Raw genomic sequence first — 19,402 nt, 5'->3', positions numbered from 1 at the left:
AGTAAGGGTCAGTCTTGTTTATTATTATTATGTTAATAATTTTCAATTGATAGTAAAGATCTTCTACCACTACTCATAGCTGTAACTCATCATAGGTAATTACTCAAAACAACTGTATTTTCTGAATTTCTGAAAGTCATATTAATGTTTATACAAAATAAAGACACTTTCTTGATTCACTTACTATATCATTTACATTAACATTTTATGTATAATATTTTGCATATATGATGTATAAAATAGTATTCAATTAATTTCAATCTTATACTATTTTGAACATGGTGATAATTCTGCAAATTGAGCAAACCCAAGAACACAATCACACAACCACAGATCCTAGAATATCTCCAATTGGAAGGGACCTATATGGATCAAGTCCAACTCCCTGCTCCTTGCAGGACTACCTAAACCTAAACCACAGAACTAAGAGCATTGTCCAGAGAGGCTCGGTGCCATGATGGCTTCCCAGGGGAGCCTGTTCAGTGACCAGCAATGGTCTCAGTGAAGAACCCTTTCCTAATGTCCAACCTGAGCTTCCCCTGACGTGGCTTCATTCTGTTGCCCCCTGTGCCCTTGCTGCTCACCAGGGAGAGGAGAGCAGCACCGCCCCATCCACCGCCGCCTTTGAGGGAGTCCTCAGCTGCGATGAGGACACACCCGAGCCTTCTCCTTTCCAGGTTCAACAAACAAGTGACATCAGCTGCTCCTCCCAATTACTGCCCTCAAAACTTTTCACCATCTTGGTTACCCTCCTCTGGACATGCTCTAACAGTTTGTTGTCCTTTTTGTGGCACCCAAAACTGCACACAGTGCTTGAGCTGGGGCTACAGGATTGCAGAGCAGAGCAGGACAATCCCATCCCTTGCCTGGCTGGTGGTGCTGTGCCTGATGGCTCCAGTCGGCCCTTTTGGCTGCCAAAGCACACTGCTGACTCCTATCAACTTGCCATCAACCCAAACTGCAGGTCTCTTTCTGTAGGGCTGCTGTCCAGCCTCTCATCCTCCAATCTTTATGTATAACCACCATTGTATTGCAAATATTTCAGTCTTATAAAGATTTGTGGAATAAAAAGCCCTTGCTGCTCTCACTTGTATGATCCATTTAGTAAATCATGGAACTTGTAACTATGTGGCATTTTTGTGGAATAAAGAAGAAAATAACCAACATTTTTTTTAATATGCTCAAAGATAGTAGTTGCAAAAATCTTCAAGAAACAACCAACAGTTAAAAACTGCTACTATGAAAACCTTTTAATTGTTAGTTTATGAAATCTAGGGAACTGTATCAAGTGTCACAAAAAGTGTCCCCAAGCCCCATGATTATCTCTGCAAGAGAAGTAAGCCCCAAGGGTTAACACTTAAAGAAGAATGTAAGTGAAATGCAGTTAAATAGTCTGTAGACAGGTAGGGTAAGATGAAGAGGAAAGGAACAACTTAGTGCTTTTTCAAGACCTTTTGTTTTATTTTCAAGTGGAACTTACATAGGGTGAGGTTGTGCATTTGGAGATCATACAGGTAGGGGCTACCCTACTAGACAAAGACACCCATGCAGGGATAGGTGCAGAGCTGCTTTACCAAGACACCAGCTGGCCAAGTGTGGATGTATGTACATGCAGCTGACACAACTGTTTAGCCTCAAGAAGTTATACTATCTAGATAAAAAAGAAAAACCCGCAGAAAAATAGTTTATAGTCTCAATTGCAACTATGAATACCAAATCTACTGTAAGAGCTTCAATGCAACTCCAGACTTGGGTGGCATCTTAAAGATCCAGATTAAGCCTGTTCAGCTCAGCGACTTCAAAACTTTGTCTAAAAATAGCATGTTTCAATCCCAGCAAAACTCCTTAATCCTAACTCCACTATGCTTTGCATTTCTGACAAGTCAAATTCAGTTTCCCATTTAAATATAAGGTAAAGGGATACAGCTTTTTCTGTGTTTTCCTTCATTATTATTTGATGGAAATCCAAATACCTAGGAAAAAGCTCTCATCAAAGATAACACTTGCCCTTGAGGAACAATTGTATCTTAAGGACAGTAAAATAACTCACTGAACATGTGATACAGCATAATTTGTCTCTTTGATACTATTACAGCTCCAATTCATGTGTGGTTTTCAAAGGCCCTCAGATAACTGGAGACCCTGCAGTAATGGCCAGTAGTTCTCCTCCATTTCTCCTACATCTGCAGGAAGTGAGGAAAAGATTTAAGCAAGCAGGGAAAAAATCCACATGAGAAGAGCCATGCAACATGTTACAGTGAAGAAGTATCAGTACATACTGATGGAAATCATCATTCCTGAGCACCATCAGGATACCAGGAAAAACACTGGAGAAACAATTACAACTTTTGGGATCTTTCAATAATACAACCCTTCATAGCTTGCTGATCTTAGGAGTTTCCAGTACTGTGCCTGGTGGTTTGAAATGATGTGGTAACCCTTCTAAACTGGCTAAAGATTACAAAGCTAATGCTTGATAAACTTCATAAACTTTATAGATTTTATAAATATGTCATACAGGTCATACCTGCTCAGTTAAGTACTTGGCAACACAATGGATCTTTAAAGCATACTGGTATTAGCTGTCAGCAAAGTGGTCACATATGTATTAAGAACAACGGATCAGTATCTTTTTTTTTTTTTTGCAGAGACTTTATAGGATCAGAGGATAACTGAAATTGGCAGGGACTTCCAGGATTCTCTAGGTTCTTATCAAATCAGGGTCAGTTAAAATGTCTGGTCAGGTTACTCAGTTTGGCCTTGAATTTCCCAAGGATGAAGACTGCATTTTTCTCATGCCTGGCTGTCCTCATGGTGAAATGTTTTCCCCTATGTTCAGTCTGAACCTTTCGTGTTTCATCTTCCCATTGTCTCTTATCCTCCTGCCATGTACTGATGCCTTAAGTTTTAGTTTTCATATTTTCCAGATTCTGCACTGCATTAGTATGTAACTCTGAACTCCATATAAAGTACTAGCAAGTTCTCTTCACAGTTTAATTAGACAAAACAATCCTTTTCCAGCCTGAGAACCAAGGACACTGTTGCAGCTTCAGGCACAAAAAGTGTAAACAATGGTGAATTGAGGAGAGCAATCTGGGAGGATGGGACTTCATAACCTGAAGCTGTAATTGGGACAATTAGCCCCAATATTTAAATGGACCAAAACTTAGAAAAGTGTGAAAACTCGTGGTCGGGGTCCATCTTGGGTGGAGCCAAGGCCAGGCTCTTGTACTGCCCAAGGTGTGTCCTTTAAAGGCCTTTTAATAAATACCTATTTTATTCCTTTAACACTGTCTAGCCTCTGTTCTAGGCAGCCTCTCTAGGCATCAGCAATCCATTAAGAGCCTGGCTCCATCTGCCTGATAGCCTGAATGAAGTATTGGAACACTATTAGCTTTCCCTGAAGCCACCTTTTCTCCAGGTTGGACAGGAACAGTTTTTGCACCTTCTCGTGGGATATATACTCCAGTCCCCAGTTAGCTCAGTGGGGCTTCCGCTAAACTCACTGTAGTTTGTCAATGCTTTTCCTGTACTGGAGGTCCCTAATGTAGTATTCCAGATGCAGTCCAGTGAACACTGAATAGAGGGAGGGAGATACTTCCCTGAGTGTGCTAGCTTTGCTCCTGTTAATACAACACAGGGAGCTGTTGCCCTTCTTTTCTGTCAGGACACGCTGCTGGCTCATGCTCAGCTTGCTGTCTAACCAGATCCCAGCTCTCTTCCAGCTCTGCAGCCAGTCAGCCCCCAGACTGCACTGCAGCCAAGGCAGGTCCCTTTATTTTGTCCTGAAGTGTGCTATAATGGCCTGTTTCAGTGGCTTCCTAGAACAAACAAATGGTCGGCTAGTTTCAAGGAAAAACACAATTCAACTGATGAACTGTAAGCGGTCTCAAAGAATATTAACTGTGACTTTTAACAGTTTCCCCAAAAACTCTTCTTTATTATTGGGCAGAGAGAGATTAAACAGATGAAGGAATAGGAGAAAAGGCTATCAATATCAGAATTTCTTTTATCTTGTATTAGGGCCTAATCCTACTGCATACATCATACCAACAGCAAAGAACAACTAAATGCACAATATTATCAGTCACCAAAAAATCAAGTACAGCTTTCTTTACATTAAAGATAGGAAACAAAGTGACACCAGGGAAGCTGGTATGGACTGGAACATGGAAATCCACAAGACTGCTGCAGTAGCTCTCTTATGTCCTGCACAAAAGAGCTAAACATTTATTGTAGGATGACGAGTTTTGTGTAACGTTTGTATAATTAATTCCTGACATAGTTTCTTCCTCATTTTCATGGCACAAGACGCTCTTGACAAATTCCAGACTGTGTTTAATACTGAGATTCTTGAACCAGCAAAATGGGATCATAAGCATGCTTTCTTGTTACAGGAGTTGACTTTAGCTTCATGTCTTATAAAGTTCACAAGGATTCTGATGGCTGATTGTATGGAAAAGTAGAAGCTTGACATTGTCTCATCTCTAAGGTTTTTGGTTTGCTGCACAGCTTTGGCTCTGAGACAGTGGCTGGATCCCAGTTCTTCCTACTTAATAAAGTTTAGCCAGGTCCCAAAACTAGGCAGCAATACAGGCACATTTGGTCTTCTCAAGCAGAGGGCTGAAAAATTCTGGTAATGTTGTATATAGTTGGGTACTGACCACCAAGCCAATCTGGCCCACTCACTTCTTTCAGTGAAGACAAATGTGAACAACAAAATCCCAAAGTGTTTTATGACACACAGGCAACAGACCTTGACAATAGCATAGAAAATACACACTTATGGCCACCTACTAGAAAACAAAGAAAAGATAGCTCCTCCCTCATTTTAAACCTCTAAAATTCAAGCTCTAATCATGCACCTATTACAATAAATTTAGGGTTTCTATTAACTTTACTGAAGGACAGAATACTGTCCACTAAAAATCCCACTGGACTTAGCAAATGACAGTTTCAAAAGGTTACAATAAACCCAAGCATTTTAGGCCATGGGAGAAACTCTGAATTTCAAGGACAGTGTAGAGGACAATGACTGTAGGAAAAATTTATTTGGTTTAGAGCAGATTGTGGATAGAATATGATTAAAAAAATACAGGCTTTCAAATAGAATATTCAAACTTCCAAATTTCAATACCTGAAAAAGCCAATACTTTATTGAATTATGTAAAAGAATACTGGGTTGGTGACAGGATGGTGGATTTTCAGTTTAAGAGATGTCAAAATATGACATCTGGGGGAAAAAAAGTACAAGAAAACAAGAGACATTCATTATATATCTGTTAATAAATTCCCAGATCTTCTTAGTAATAGTTTCCATCTATTTATTAACTCTCAACAGATGTCTCTTCCACAGAGTTGTCCAATTTTCCCTTGAAGCATGAATTCCACTGCCTTACTGAGGTTTTTTTTATTCAATAAAATGATAACTTGTGCAGACACTGCTGTATGTCTTCACTCGTGGCCATGAATTGCATGGCCGAGACACAGCCAGAGCTAGTACAAGTGTGTGTGCCTCTGCTGTGCTGTCTGGACATTTTTGTATCATTCTTGCCAGATCAGTGCAAGTTTACCAGACACAATAACAAACATCAGAGTCCTCCTTGCATTGGAAGGATACTGCAAATATATCCATGTGCCTCTGCAGAAGGCAGCCTTTGTCCAGTCGAACATACTTTCTCAAGCTCCATGCTTTTTCCCAGTTACAGGAACAGAGAATAGGCTGGATCAACCCAACTTTGCACAGGTTTAAATCTCTACACATCCCCTCTAAAAAGACCTCATTTGAATAGCAATGTGCCTGGGTTTAAATGCACCATCATGCAGACAGACTTATATAGTTCATTCTGCATGGAGGTATTTCAGTAATATTTCTGTTCATGGAATAGAAGAAGCAAAATCCAGATGAAATACCTGTTGCTGAGAGGTAACTGAAGTAATGGGCTACACAAAACAAATATGCAGATAAAGAAAATAACCTACATTCCATTAGGAAAATAGCTCCAGAAATAATGATTCCAGCTTCTCATGCATTGCTTATAACCTCTAGAGATCACATTATTTCAGTGTTTCCCCATAAGGTGAGCAGGTAACACAGCTTCCTTTCATTCCTAACTCATTATATGTCTAAGTTGCTTAAAACTATTGTTCTTTAGTAAGCATTCTGAAAGAAGGCTATGAAATACTAGACTTGGTCAGATCTTCATGTGCAACCATAAGATATAATTTTTATCCAGCTCAAGAGAGCAAACTGCAAAAATATGCAAAGATGTTCCATCAAAGAATTAACTCTCCAGCTATGTTTTAATCCAAGTAAGTGCAAAGATTAAAAAAGAAATGACATCTTATAATTACAGATCCCAGAGTAGAAAAATTATATAAAGACTTTATTTTAAATAGAAAGGGAGTGTATAGGAATATTTGCTGACAGTATGTTTAAAATGTTTGCAAAGACTTAGTCTCATATAAGATTCCTTCAGGATAACTAAGCAAGCACCAGTAATCCAATGAAATTATTTTTTTTCTAATGGAATTGCATTTCTGATAAAAATGTGTTTCTGTTTATTTATCACAATTAATTTGTTTGTAGCTTAGGAAATAAATCCTGAAATTTATTCTTTTTAATTCTAATGCCTCACAAGGGTCTTTTTAAGACCCTTACAAAGTCTCTTCTATGGAGCTATGGAGATTCACATTCAAAAATAAAGAGACTTTCTGTTACAAGGTAACTCTCAAAAACCACAGTAGGATGATTTACAATAAGAACAATGCAACTTTGTGCATCTCTGTCACTGTCTTTTCTTAGTATGTAAAATTCATTCAAGGTATTTCCCAGCTATTCTGGGCTATGACTTTATTCTCATTCCTGTTACACTCAATAGGCTGTAGTGAAAATCTTAATGTTACTTCAATTCGGAGAGGCGGAAGAGAATTAATCTTAATACTGGCTATTTAAAAAACCCAAACAAATCAGCATCTCTGGAGCTTCACTTCCCGGTCCACCACTTTCTGAGTGCAGATTCTCCATTTCTTGCAAAAATACAGAGACCATTTGCAATGTGAAATGCTTTTGTAAGAAAGAAAAAACCCTTTTTAGCGTTTTGTCAAGTTAAGAAATAAATAAGCAACTAAGTTTCTGCTTTGATCAAAACTGTTCTGGAGGGCTTGATGGCCAGACAGAGATTTCACTGGGAAGGACTAAAGATAATGCTTAGTTCACCTAAACAGGCTGCAGTAGCACAACTGCATGTGGCACACTTCATGTGTGGCATCTTATCTTCTTTCTGCCAGGGTCGGGATTAATGCGCGAGATGGTATTTCCTGTTCCATTGAAAGGCACCCATAAAAATCACACTTGTCTTTTAGGTTTTCAAAGTATAAACTCAGCACAAAAGTGAACTCACTGCAGGTGACATACCTTTAGGAGTTTTTCTCTTTGCTGACATACCTTTAGGAGTTTTTCTCTTTGCTTTGCTATGTTCAGTTTTTCAGAGAGCTGCCTGAAAGGTAAGTTGGATGTTTCAATGTCTTCATGCATCAGAATGTAAGGATGTGCATTGCCTTAAATTAAAAAAAAAAAAAAAGCCACTGACTATCGCTGCATTTTTCACAGTCAACTTCTAAGTACATGCAAAATTAAAAGAAGCTTACATTAACTTATTTTTGTTCTTTGCCTTCACATTAAACAAGCAAGAGATGCTAAAATCTGTGCTTAGAGACAATGCAAGACTAAATCGGCAATAAAGAAATGTACATGTACTCTTAGGAATAAAAGTCTTTGCTAGTATTTATGAAAACCAGGAGTGTTAGGCTAGTGTGAATAAATATTTAATGAGCATGGCAGATTAACACATGGTTACTTTGACTCTTTTCTCTTATTTGTGTAATACAGTCAAACAGTGAAAAATTATCCATCAATGACTATTTGATCTGAAAAAGAATTACCTGCTTATAAAGTTCTGGTTATGCAGTAAGATTAGTATCACAAGACTCATCTAACATAAAAGACATATAATCATAGCACTCACATCTAGAACAACCTGAGAAAAACTTATTAAGAGGTAAGTGTAAAAATAATTTTGTAATAATTATAAAAAAATTCTAGTGAATGATTTGAACCCATATTTTTGTAACTTTCATTGGCTTCAGTGTAAGCAGATTCTACCTCTATAGAAAATCTCACGATTTCTTGCAGAGGATAAAGAGAGACCCCAGAAGTGTTGAATTTTATAAATAGATCTTGAAACAGCACATTTGTGTTAACTCTCACATTCACAGGAAAGTATGATACTCATTTGAAATATGTATATTGTAAAAACTGAAGCAACAAAGTCAGAACTATTCATCAGTGCAACACAGCATAAAAAGCAATCATGTGCAAACTGGAGTACATACCTCTATTAGCATTAAGAGCAGCCAACTGTGATTTCAGTTTTGCAATAATGCTGTTTTGAAGCTCTATCTTTTCCTGCTGTTCACGTATTTGCTGCGTGTAGTTTTCTGTCTGCAAATATAATTTAATTAGCATTAATCTTATTCTATTTTGACTAGGGGTCTCCTGTTTGGCATATAAAAAGCAGCTCTGATTTTTAAAGGTAACAGTAGCTGTGGTCGTCTGTGTAAAAAGCTTTGGCAAGTCCATCTTTGTAGGACTGTACTGATTAGAAAAGGAAATAGGAAATAACCCCTGAGTTTTAATAACTCAGGTGTGACAGTTGTAAACGGTAGCTTTAAAGTTAGGATTCTTCATTTACAGATGTAGAATGCATTGGGCTCAAATTCAAATTTTAGTATTCTTCAGAATGCTTGTCAGTTTATCTATAGAAAAAAGTAATTTCCCCCCATATTTTCTAACAAATAATATAAATATAGGCTTTTAAAAAGATAAGATTTTAAATGGAAAACAACAACATTGTTTATTCCATATAACAGATACTCTGTAAACCATTTTGACTGTCTATGAACAGTTTTGTACATTTCTTTGAATGCAGTGGACTAGTTTTTCTAACCTATATAATGGGGCTGGGGAGGAAGGTAAGCAAAAAGCCCCATTCTTTGTCTCCAGTATTACAACTCATGGTATAAACAGGCCACACTGCTTGTAATGTAATGTAATTAATAATGCTGCTTGTATTTCATCAAACTGGAAATTTTGTTAGACAGTCCATGAATTGAATGAACGGCCAGGTGGCAGGAAGATGCTAATATTCAAAACTATTATTTCATTAGCACATGCCTAATGCTGCAGTTACAGCAGTGCTAAAACAAGCAAGAAAACTTGTGAAATCCCAACAAGAAAACTTTCAGGAATGCACTGAATTTTTCTGAAATTAAGAATATGTCTATTACTGAACAGGTCACCACCTGCCACCATCTGGGACAAGACTCAGCATTGTTTTCGCATCTATTCATAGTTTAGCCATAGTGCTATCTAATTCTCAAATCTCAGACACATTTAAATTCTATACCCTCCTACTGTCCACTGTGTTTGTCTGTAAAGCAGGCAGGAAAAAAATCTATAAGCAAAATTGATTTTAAAAGGCCAGGTAGTAGTTGTACTATGAGATGATTTTTTTGTTGTGTTAAAAAAAAAAAAAAAAGTGATCAAAGAGCAGTACACTCCAGCAGCTATAAGAGACCTCATGAAGCAGAAAAATCACTGAGAACCAAATTGAAAATGTACAACAGCAATGTCTTGTCAACACTTCTGTACAGAGCACAGACATGACAGCTAAAACAGACAGAAGAGAAGATGCTTTTGACAGCCAGTGTGCACAAATTATTCCTTGAGTCAGATGGCAGCAACAAGTTACCAACTAGAAGATCTGCATGACAACCAACCATCCATCTGTATCAAACACCATCTGGCCGAGATGACTCTGGCTTCTGTGTGCTTGACATGGCTCCCAGCTCTAGAGACTGGCAAAACAAGTGGCCTATCGGTAACTTAAGTAGTAAACTGTTAACAACAGCATGGTGGACAATCCAACAGTGTGTGGAGGCCACACAGTGAACAGAGGAAGTTACTAGAGTAAAGCACTATACAAAGGTCATTCAAAAAACAGCAGAGTTTGATTCAAAAAAAGCAACACAAATAATAAAACCCAAGTAATTTTAGTATCAACTCCTCTTGACAAAATACTTTTGTTCTCTTTTGAAATCACAAAATTCAACTACTGAAAGTTTGATTAGGACAAAGATTTAAACTGGTAATAATCCTTTATCAAAGACTTAAATTTTTAAATTTCTGAACCAGTGAAAATGCAGAGACCAATCTGGCAAGCATTTAGTTCACTTAGCACTGATCATCTCACACCTCTTTGGCTTTCTTGCATAGACCTTGGAAGTACTATCTCATCTTGTACTTGATGCCTTGTTTCTTGGTTAGAAGATTCTTTCATGTACTTTTAGATGATTTAGGAGTATTAACTTAACTGGCTTTCCTTCAAATAGTTCATAGCTCATCCTAAGAGACAGAATTTAAAAGATCCCTAAACATTCTAAAATGTATTGCCTTTGTTAATTAGTTGCAATTTCAGCACAAAAATCACACTACTTATGCTTGTTATGTAAAGAAATCTCTACAGATTTACACCAGCACTGCTGCAAGGCTATGAATAGAGACAGACTGCACAGTGGATGATTGCCCACATGACTGACTTGAAATGTGTTTGTTCTGTGATGCCTTGGCTAGTTCATTTTGCCATGCAAGGAGATAGCAAGATTGGGCCCAGATATCACAATATTCTCTATTAGATCCTTCCCTGCTTCCAATTCTACTACTGCTCCATAACTTGGCATGGAATATGGTTCATCAGCCCCCGAAAAAAGTCCCAGCCTACCAGGTCTACTGAGTATTAGAACGTCCTGTAGCAACAAAAACATTCAAGCCTTACTGTAACATATTCTGCTGGGCAGAATATGCATGGTAAAAAGACTATGACAAAGCCCAAACCTGACAGCCTTGAAATGCGCTGTCCTACTTGAGAAGTTCTAGAGGAGTTTTTACTGAATGAATGTTTTCTGCAACAGACGAACTAAAACTTCCAAGGTGATTCTTACTGGTCAGAGCCTCCAGAAACTTCCTCTTATTTAAGTAAAAAATAAATGTACCAGTTATTTTTAAAAGAGGAATACTTATTCTATCAACTTTCATGTACATTTGTCACTAATATTGTTTAATTTAAGCTATTTATATTAAAAATAGAAAAATTAATTTCTAAGAATGCAAATTAAATTCCAAAAAGTACTTTGTTGAAGTTAGATAAATTTTATATAAATCTTTGCTGTGTTTACATTAGAAGACTTCATTAATTCTCCAAAACAGACAATACTTTTCCAACCTTTAAAACTAATAAAAATACAAGGTCAAAAGCTAGAAACCCACCTACTAAATTCAAAGCCTAATGAGTTACTTTGCAGTGTACTGGCATGGTTTCATAATGGCAATTTCCAACTTTAACAGATGCACTAAAGTGTGCATAGCTAAAGTGAAACTGGTATCTACACGTACTACCATCCTCCAGGGAAGGATGCTTTAAAGATAGAATTCAGATTCCAACACTTACTTTTTGCTGTAGTTCTTTCACAGCATGGTCCCTATCCATGCATGCTTGTCGATAGGCTTCGTAAGCTTTGTTAAGCTGCTCGCCAATGTTTTTGTCCATAATTCCCAATGTTGTTTCATCACTGGAAAGATGGTCAAGTTAACAGGCCTGAAATGCAATCAGAAGGAAAAAGAGAGAACATTAAGAAGCAGCAGTATATAACGAAATATATACATAGCATGACTTGTACCACCACTGTATTCAACTGATATGTGCAGTATGTTTGACCATTAACAACACAGCTTGAACTACAGCTCTGTTCACCTCAACATTTAATTTCACGTCCAGGGATAGGTTTAAAAAAAAGACAAACAAAAGCAGCTTAACTCTTAATCCAATTTTGGATGTATAGAATGTGTAAATGTACCTGTAGTTAAAGTATTTAAGACTAAGACTTAAAATTGGTGCAGATTAACAGTTACCCGATTTTATGTTTAAAGAAGTTTAACATTGCATTATTGTGAAATAAAGACAACATTCATGACCAAAGCTAAACTCAGCTTTTGGCATTGTGTGGAAAAATCACACTATGAAAAGCCAGTGCCCAGAGACAGAGGACTCCTGCAACTTTATTTGAATAAAGGGAGGGAGTCCCCTGGGGCAAGTCCCCTGGGGCACACACTCGTGGGGTTTTCTCTCTTTTTGGAGGCACAGCCTCTTTTATCCTAAACTCCCGGCTGCATGAAGCCCTCTTCCTTTCCCCATTGGCTGAGGTACTAGGGAGATACCACCTTCCCAGACTGCCTACCACATATTCCCCCTTGAACCTCTCATCTTACCCCAAAGTTCAGAAACTTCAGCTTCTAAGGACCCATTTGTCTGTTTCAGGAGTCAAACTGTCTTGGCCGTGCAACAAACTTGCTGCTTGAAGTTGGTTAAGACATTAAGATTCATTTCAAAGCTCTTAACACCCATACCCTCACCCATAGAATTGTTTGTAAGGACATTAGCACATCTTTCCCATCAGCATTAAGAAATAAAGATATAAAAATTCAATTAGGTCACACAAACCTATCCTATTCTGTGCCAAATTTGAAAATATCAACACAAGCTACCCTAAGGTAGATTAAAAAAAAAATTACCTAAAAATCAGTGATACTAACCAGTATGAATTATCAAGACTTGGACATTTTCACGCAATATTATGAACTTTTTAAACTTTGTGTACAATTTCAGTAACAACTCCCAAAACTACAGCTCATGAACTTTGACACATAAGACTAGAACACAATTAAATATCAGACTCCAATTTCAAGAACTTTGCAAACACAGGTAATTTGCTTCTATAGTAATATATTATATTAATTTTAAGATCAAAAATTTAGCATAATACAAATACAGTAGAGAACAAGTTAATGAACTCTCAACCCCCACCCCGCCCCATGGCAAAAATAAATTAGCTATTTCATTTATCCTGGTATTTAAGGCACTGTGGACTGTCACTATCATGTCTTACGATCTCCTGGGATTATGCATAAACCACAAATACTACAAAAGAAAGTCACATGAGGATAAGACCAGCAAGAAGAGTATAAGGGCAACTTGCCTTGGACACTGCTCAAAATTATGAAGATTATAGCTTGAAGATTTTGTTAATGTTTCCTTGCTTTTGAATAGATTCCCTATCATACGGCTTGAATACAGAAATGTGGTCTGACTTTTCTATAAGGTTCAACAGAGTACTCTTTGGACATCACACTTTTTTGTCCTGCAAATTTTATTTTACCGATATGTTCTGAGAGGAAAAGCAATTGTATCTCACCTCTGGCATGGCTGTACTTCAATAGCAGCAAAGCGAATTCTTTAGCAACTTGGAACTTTTTAGGGATCTTTTGATATCATAAATGTTACTGAAATCCAAGTTTATAAGTTTTGCAAAGAAGGCCTACATTGTTTCACATGAAAAAGCTTTATTTATAGTTTTGACTTGTTTTACTAAACACCAGTAGTGTGTTCAGTAGCTCATAACCCCCGACAACACATAGCGTCTCAAAGCATTGTTAGTACCACAGGCTACTTCATCCATCTCCTTCCTCCCCCAAACAGTATCCCTTCAATAAACAGAATATTCATGCTCATATCTAGGGCATATCTTTAATGAAATGGGTAGGCTTTCTTTCCTTTTCAGATGAAGGACTGTTCTGTGTAATTCAATTAATAAAATAAGGTATCTGCCTTGAGGGACAGGTGCTAAACTGCAGAGGGCATTGTTATAGCTGAAAGTGACTGGAAGTGTGTTCTCACAATCTTTAAAAGCTCGTGAAGTTTGCATCAGTATTGATTTTGTACTCTTCTGAAATCCTCCACTGTTAACAACTTACCTAGTAAATGGCATGTCCTATACATATGAGATAACTTCAAAAAATGAGTGCAATGGGATCTAAGAAACTATGTTCAGCTTCTAATGGAGAGAAGAGGGATCAGCTCCATGTGACTCACAGTTCACAGAAAATGAAAGTTTTTATTTCATTCATGCAAACTCAAACCTCTATTTGAGCAACAATATTTAAAACTTATACCTAATTTCCAGCCTTTTAGTCATTCATTGTGACTGGGAACATTAACAAAGAGCGCTGCTGTCATTTGTACTGATGGTATCAAAAGTAATTGATCCAACAGGCAGAACTATAGCACAGTGCCTGATTTTCTACTTGGTATGGAAAAATAACTTACTGGTAGCTCCCTAAACTTCAGACTCCATGCAAAGAAAGGTCACTGAAAGTCACTACTAGTGACACTTTAAGATGGCATTTTAACTAGAAGAATTGGTCCTATATTCACCCCATACCCTAGATATTCTTCTTTGACCTTACCCTTCCCTTTCTTCCAGCATGAGAAACCTTTCTGTAAACTGTATCAGTAAACCAATGTAGTTTAAAACTAAATACTGAATATATTTTTTCCACATTAATTTTAATGCAGGTCAGATCCACAGACCACTTCAAATGGCACGATAACACAAGGAAGCCTGTACAGGGACAGAACTCAGCAATAGGCACACAGAACTCCTGTGCTCAACAGCAGCACTGGCTTTGAATTGTAACACAAAGTCAGAGTTGTGTAACAGTGTCACAAGTCTGCACTGAGCAGGATAGGCCAGCTTTTCCCATCTCTGGCCATGCATTTTTGCTGCTTACTGATACCGCTAGCAGTACTTCTATGCTACACAGTTGAGTATACCAAAGTAGCTCCCTACGTCCTCAAAAAAGCAACAACAAACCCCCTAAAAAAACCAATCTCAAAATTAAAACTGGAGCTAGCTCACTGCAAGGCTGCTGGAGCACTACTACCAGCACAAGGAGGCAGTGGGAACATGCGACTAGCCGTGGGCAGGACTGCCGCAGTCTAGATTTAGATTGGATTAAACTACTCTGTAGTCACACCCCGGGTTGCCTGCTGCTGGAATAAATAACTGCTTCTTATGTTATCTGTCTCGTATCCAGAACTCCTTGCAGTTAGAAAAACTGGCTCATTTTCCTGCTTCTCCTCCATAGGCATCAATATTTATCAGGGAATTTGCCAACTGTTCCTTGTCATTTACCCTTCTCCCTGCATCCAATGAGGAGGAAAAAACTCCCTCCCAACAGCCCTAAAAAAACCCCCCAAAAACCAACAAACCAAAAAACCCCAACCCAAATACCCCTGCTATTTAAATTAGTTATGATTAGTTATGCTGTACCTAAATTGCAGCTGGAACATAATTCAGCTCAAAGCTGACAATCCTGATCTTTAACAGGGACAGAATTAAAGGAAGAGATTAGTTATAGAGGTTGTTCTGAAAGTCTGAACACCTGTGAGTGCTATGCTGCTGGAGCTATGGCAATGACAAGTGGAATTTCATATTTGAGTAAAGACTTGTATACTGGATAATCACTGGGTACAGCTAATGTTGTAAAACAAACTTCTAAGTAAACAACAAATGAAACCTGCAGTTTATATTAAAATACTTGCTTAAAATCAGAAACATTTTGCTGATATAGGTAGTGGGAAGAAAAGGAGTAGTAATATGCATTTTCTTAGTCAAATGCCAAAAAAGCTCCAACACAAAGATTAGCAACATGTTTCTGCTGCAATCCCAGCTCACAGCTCACTAGTTTTCATACTAGTTTTCATACCGCCTCAAAAACCACCTTAAATTATGAAAGGTTTTAGCTAATCATGTGTATATGCACATTAATTCATAATACACTTTCCTATCTCCCATAGTTTCATGAGAGATGAGAACACAGGTGCCACCCAACCACAAGTACTCTACATATTTCTGCTCTCAAAACAGAATTTTCGATTGCTATATTTTCTAAGTTACACTGCCATCATCTCGGGAACTGGAAGTCTGTTGAGTTAATCATTTGTGAGATACTGAGAGCTCATTGAACTTTTTTGTGTTTTGTTTTTTCCCTTGTTTTTTTCTGAGTAGACACAATTCCTGCTTTGCCCGACGGCGGATGCGTCGTTAACACAGCAGGAGCCCCTCGTGGCACGGCAGCAGCGTTAGAGCTGGGCAGCCGCCGTGCGCTCAGGGCTCGGGACGGCGATTCCCGGGGCGCTGGGCTCCGCTCCCCCCGCCGCGCCGCCGCTGCCCGCGGGGGCAGCCGCCTCTTCCTGCTCCTGCGCTCGCCCGCCCGGGCCATCGCCTCCCGGCAGCGAGCCCGCTGATCCCGTCCCCCGATTCCCCGCTCCCGGAGCGCCTCCGCTCGCGAACGACGCGGCCCCGGCCCCGCTCCCGAGCCGGGCCGAGCGGGAAGCGGCAGCCCCGGGAGCGGGGGGCGGAAGCGCGGCCCGGCAGCCCCGGTCGGGATGCCCGGCTCGGGATGCCCTGGTGCGCCGTGCGGCCCCGGGCCGAGCGCCGCCGCTCCCGCGGGAGCGCCAGGAGCGCGTGGTTTCCAAAACGACTCAGACTTACGAGCGCCTCACGGAGCCCGCGGCCGCTCCCGGCAAGGGCGCTCGCTCCTGCCCGGGCGCCTTAACCCAGGAACCAGAAGCGACTTCCTGCCGTGCCTCTCCCCGCCCTGTGACGGGGCGCTGCCCGCGCCGGCCCCGGGTCGGGGCAGGGCAGGGCGGCGGCCGCCGGAGGTGCCGGGTTCGCGCGGGGACGGCGCCGTCCTTGTCCGCCCCGCGCGAGGATGGGAGCCGGTCCGCTCGCCTCTGCTGTCGGGCAGTGCCTCTTCTGCCTGGCTGCGGAAGACCGCTCAAGCAGCCTCTGTGCTGCTCCCGAAGTCCACAGCACTTTCCTATTTCTGTCTTTCCATGACTTAAGAGTGATTTGTAAATAACAGTAGTTACATTTGTATATAAAAGTATATTTACTTTTCATGCTCAGGGTAGTTCTCTCTGTTGTAGGTTACTACTGAGGCATTTCCCTGCCTGCGTTTATTTAATGTAGGCAATGAATACTATAGGTAAGATGATAGTGGAAACATACGGTTTTAATTTTGCTACTGCTACAAGCCCTTCTCTCTTTAGGTCACGTGTATAAATACAGCTTTTTTTTCCCTGAAGGTGTGTAGGAGGATGGGAGAACACGAGGCATTTGTACATACTTGCCCAGTATACCATCACAGAGCCAGCGGCAGAGAAGCACTGCAGATTTTCATTTAATCTCATCTGTCTCTGAACCCCAGTGAACATATGCATGCAGCCGAGCTGTGGTGTTTCTTCTAGGGCAGAGCTTTTTGGTTTGTTCACTCATGGATCAGAACTTGCATTCCACCTATTACAGCCTACCTACTACCCTGGGCAGCTGCCCTTGGAATCCTGAGGATTGAGCTCAAACATCGCCACAGAAATAGCTAGCTGTTGCTTTCTGTGCTCTTTTGAAGATTATTTATATTATAATTTATCTTTCCTGCAGAGACTTCAGCTTCTCTTTTGGTCTGTTTTGGCCTGTACTAAGGCTAAAGAGACTTACAGGCAGAGAGGTGAATGAGCCTATCAATATACTTCCTGTTTGGCCATTTTTAAGAACTTAAGGTGAGGTCCTAATGAATTATTAAGATTCAGAGAGAGTTTGCTCTTTTAACGTATTTCCAAGAAAGGGGAATTCAATTTCCTTTTTCAGAGACAGTGCTTGAGACGTCCAAGTTAAGGTTTCATTCAACGGGGTCTTAAAAAATAAATTAGGGTGTGGGCAAAAAAGGCTATTGTTTCTCTTTTAATTCTACATGTTACATTTTTAGTCAGTTTTGGCAAGTAGTTGTGCACTTAAAATTATAATGGATATCTCAGCTGAAACATAACCTGAATTTCTTAAATTCAGATGCAATATAATTTAACTTATGCTATATTTAAGAAGGGATAATATGCAGAAAAGCACAAGTGGGTGTTGTCTGGTGGTTAAGCATGCCTCAACTAAAATTATGGCTACCTGAATTCAAATAGCCAGAACATGTATACCACCTCTGAAATACTACCATTGCATGTTAGTTGTTTTAGGGGAAAAAATTGCTTATTTAATTCTTGGAACGTACTTAATGTAAATTTACTGTGAAGATCTCAATCTCAGCAACTCAATACTGACAACTGTCTACACACATGACTTTTCAAAGAACATGCATTAATGTCTTAGTGCTTTATCAGTAATATTCTTTCACAGTAATATTCTTTCTCATGGGAGAAGCTGGTTTTTCCTCTCTTTTCATTATTTAGTGCCTTCTTTCTTTAGATTTCTTCCCCCAATACAATAAGGTATATTTTACAACCTTTAAAGTAATCCATCTTGATAATCCTAGAGACCTCCAACCTTTGAATAAACTAAATTGAAGAAAAGAAAAATACCCATGAAAATAGTACAAAACCTCTATTTCATAGCTAAATTGATCTCTGATCTTTTAGAGTATTTTCTGCTTTGCTCAATTACTAAATTACTTTATGTCCTTTTCTTCTTAATCTTGCTTTCTTTTTCTTTGTTTTTTTACTTTCTCCTCTTTTGTCTCTGTGTTCCCTTCCCTACAGCTTTTCCAGGAACAGCTTTCTGTATTTCTACCCCACATCAATCTTTCACACTTTTATGTCATTGTCAAGGCATGATTGTTTTCCTGTATGTAGTCCACATAAGACAGCTGAAAGAAGAAGCACTTATCAGTGTATATAAAAATTATTTAGGATTTTAGGAATCTAGTTATCTTAAAAGCAGTTGCAAATCACTTATCTGGGCTTTGGGAGTGGTGGTGCAGGGCTTTCTGTTTTTAATATTTTATTTTACTTTGTGTTCAGAGTCAGAGAAAGTCTTACTTTGACTACTTATGTTTAGAAATTTAGAGTGGGGTGTTTTTTTGTTCTTGGTAGGGGATTTTGTTTGGATTTTTTTTGTTTGTTTTTTTTTTTTTTTCTTGGTGATTGGGAACTAGCAAGTTGATACTTTTTTTATTGTGAAAATTCAAGTTTGTGCTCAGTGGGTCAATCAGTGTATTTAAATACTTACATCATCTATATACAGTTTGCTTTTTTACATTACTTCTGAAATGGTATTTTAACAGTCTGTGCTGATGAGTTAACACTGTGCTCTTGGTTACACTGCGTGGGGCCCGGGGAGGAACTCACTGCTTTCGGGAGAGGCTGCTGCTGGAGCAGCTGGCAAAGGGCTGGAGTTCATCAAAGGTTTCATCTGATTCCTTTTTATGATTCTCTAAGCTTATAAATGCAAATTGGCTTCTACTAGAAAGAGGTTAAAATGTTTGTTGCAAGTTTTTAATGTAGCCATTCGTTCAGACGCTAGGTGGCTCACGTCAGATGTTAAACCTTTTCCAGAACTTTGAGACTGTGGTCCCAAAGGAGTGTGCGGGGTGCTGGAAGTCTCT

At 39.1% G+C, this 19,402-nt stretch overlaps 1 protein-coding gene across 4 annotated transcripts in view; it reads right to left on the bottom strand.

The window, feature by feature from the left end:
- Window positions 1–16,613, bottom strand: part of TANK (TRAF family member associated NFKB activator) — a 28,433-nt gene extending 11,820 nt beyond the window's left edge. For 2 of the 4 annotated variants that reach the window (XM_077784989.1, XM_077784990.1), the window contains exons 1-4: window positions 16,510–16,613; window positions 11,568–11,714; window positions 8,395–8,503; window positions 7,418–7,560 (exon numbers count right to left, since the gene is read on the bottom strand). In XM_077784989.1, the coding sequence (XP_077641115.1) occupies window positions 7,418–7,560; window positions 8,395–8,503; window positions 11,568–11,666 (351 nt within the window). In that variant the 5' untranslated portion in view covers window positions 11,667–11,714; window positions 16,510–16,613. The remainder of the gene's footprint in view (window positions 1–7,417; window positions 7,561–8,394; window positions 8,504–11,567; window positions 11,715–16,509) is intronic. The other 2 variants (XM_021526284.3, XM_021526285.3) reach the window with 1 other exon arrangement.
- Between the last annotated feature and the right edge of the window lie 2,789 nt (window positions 16,614–19,402).

Source organism: Lonchura striata, chromosome 8 (assembly GCF_046129695.1).
Source record: "Lonchura striata isolate bLonStr1 chromosome 8, bLonStr1.mat, whole genome shotgun sequence".
NCBI lineage: Eukaryota > Metazoa > Chordata > Aves > Passeriformes > Estrildidae > Lonchura > Lonchura striata.
This window is presented reverse-complemented; position numbering and strand designations above follow the sequence as displayed.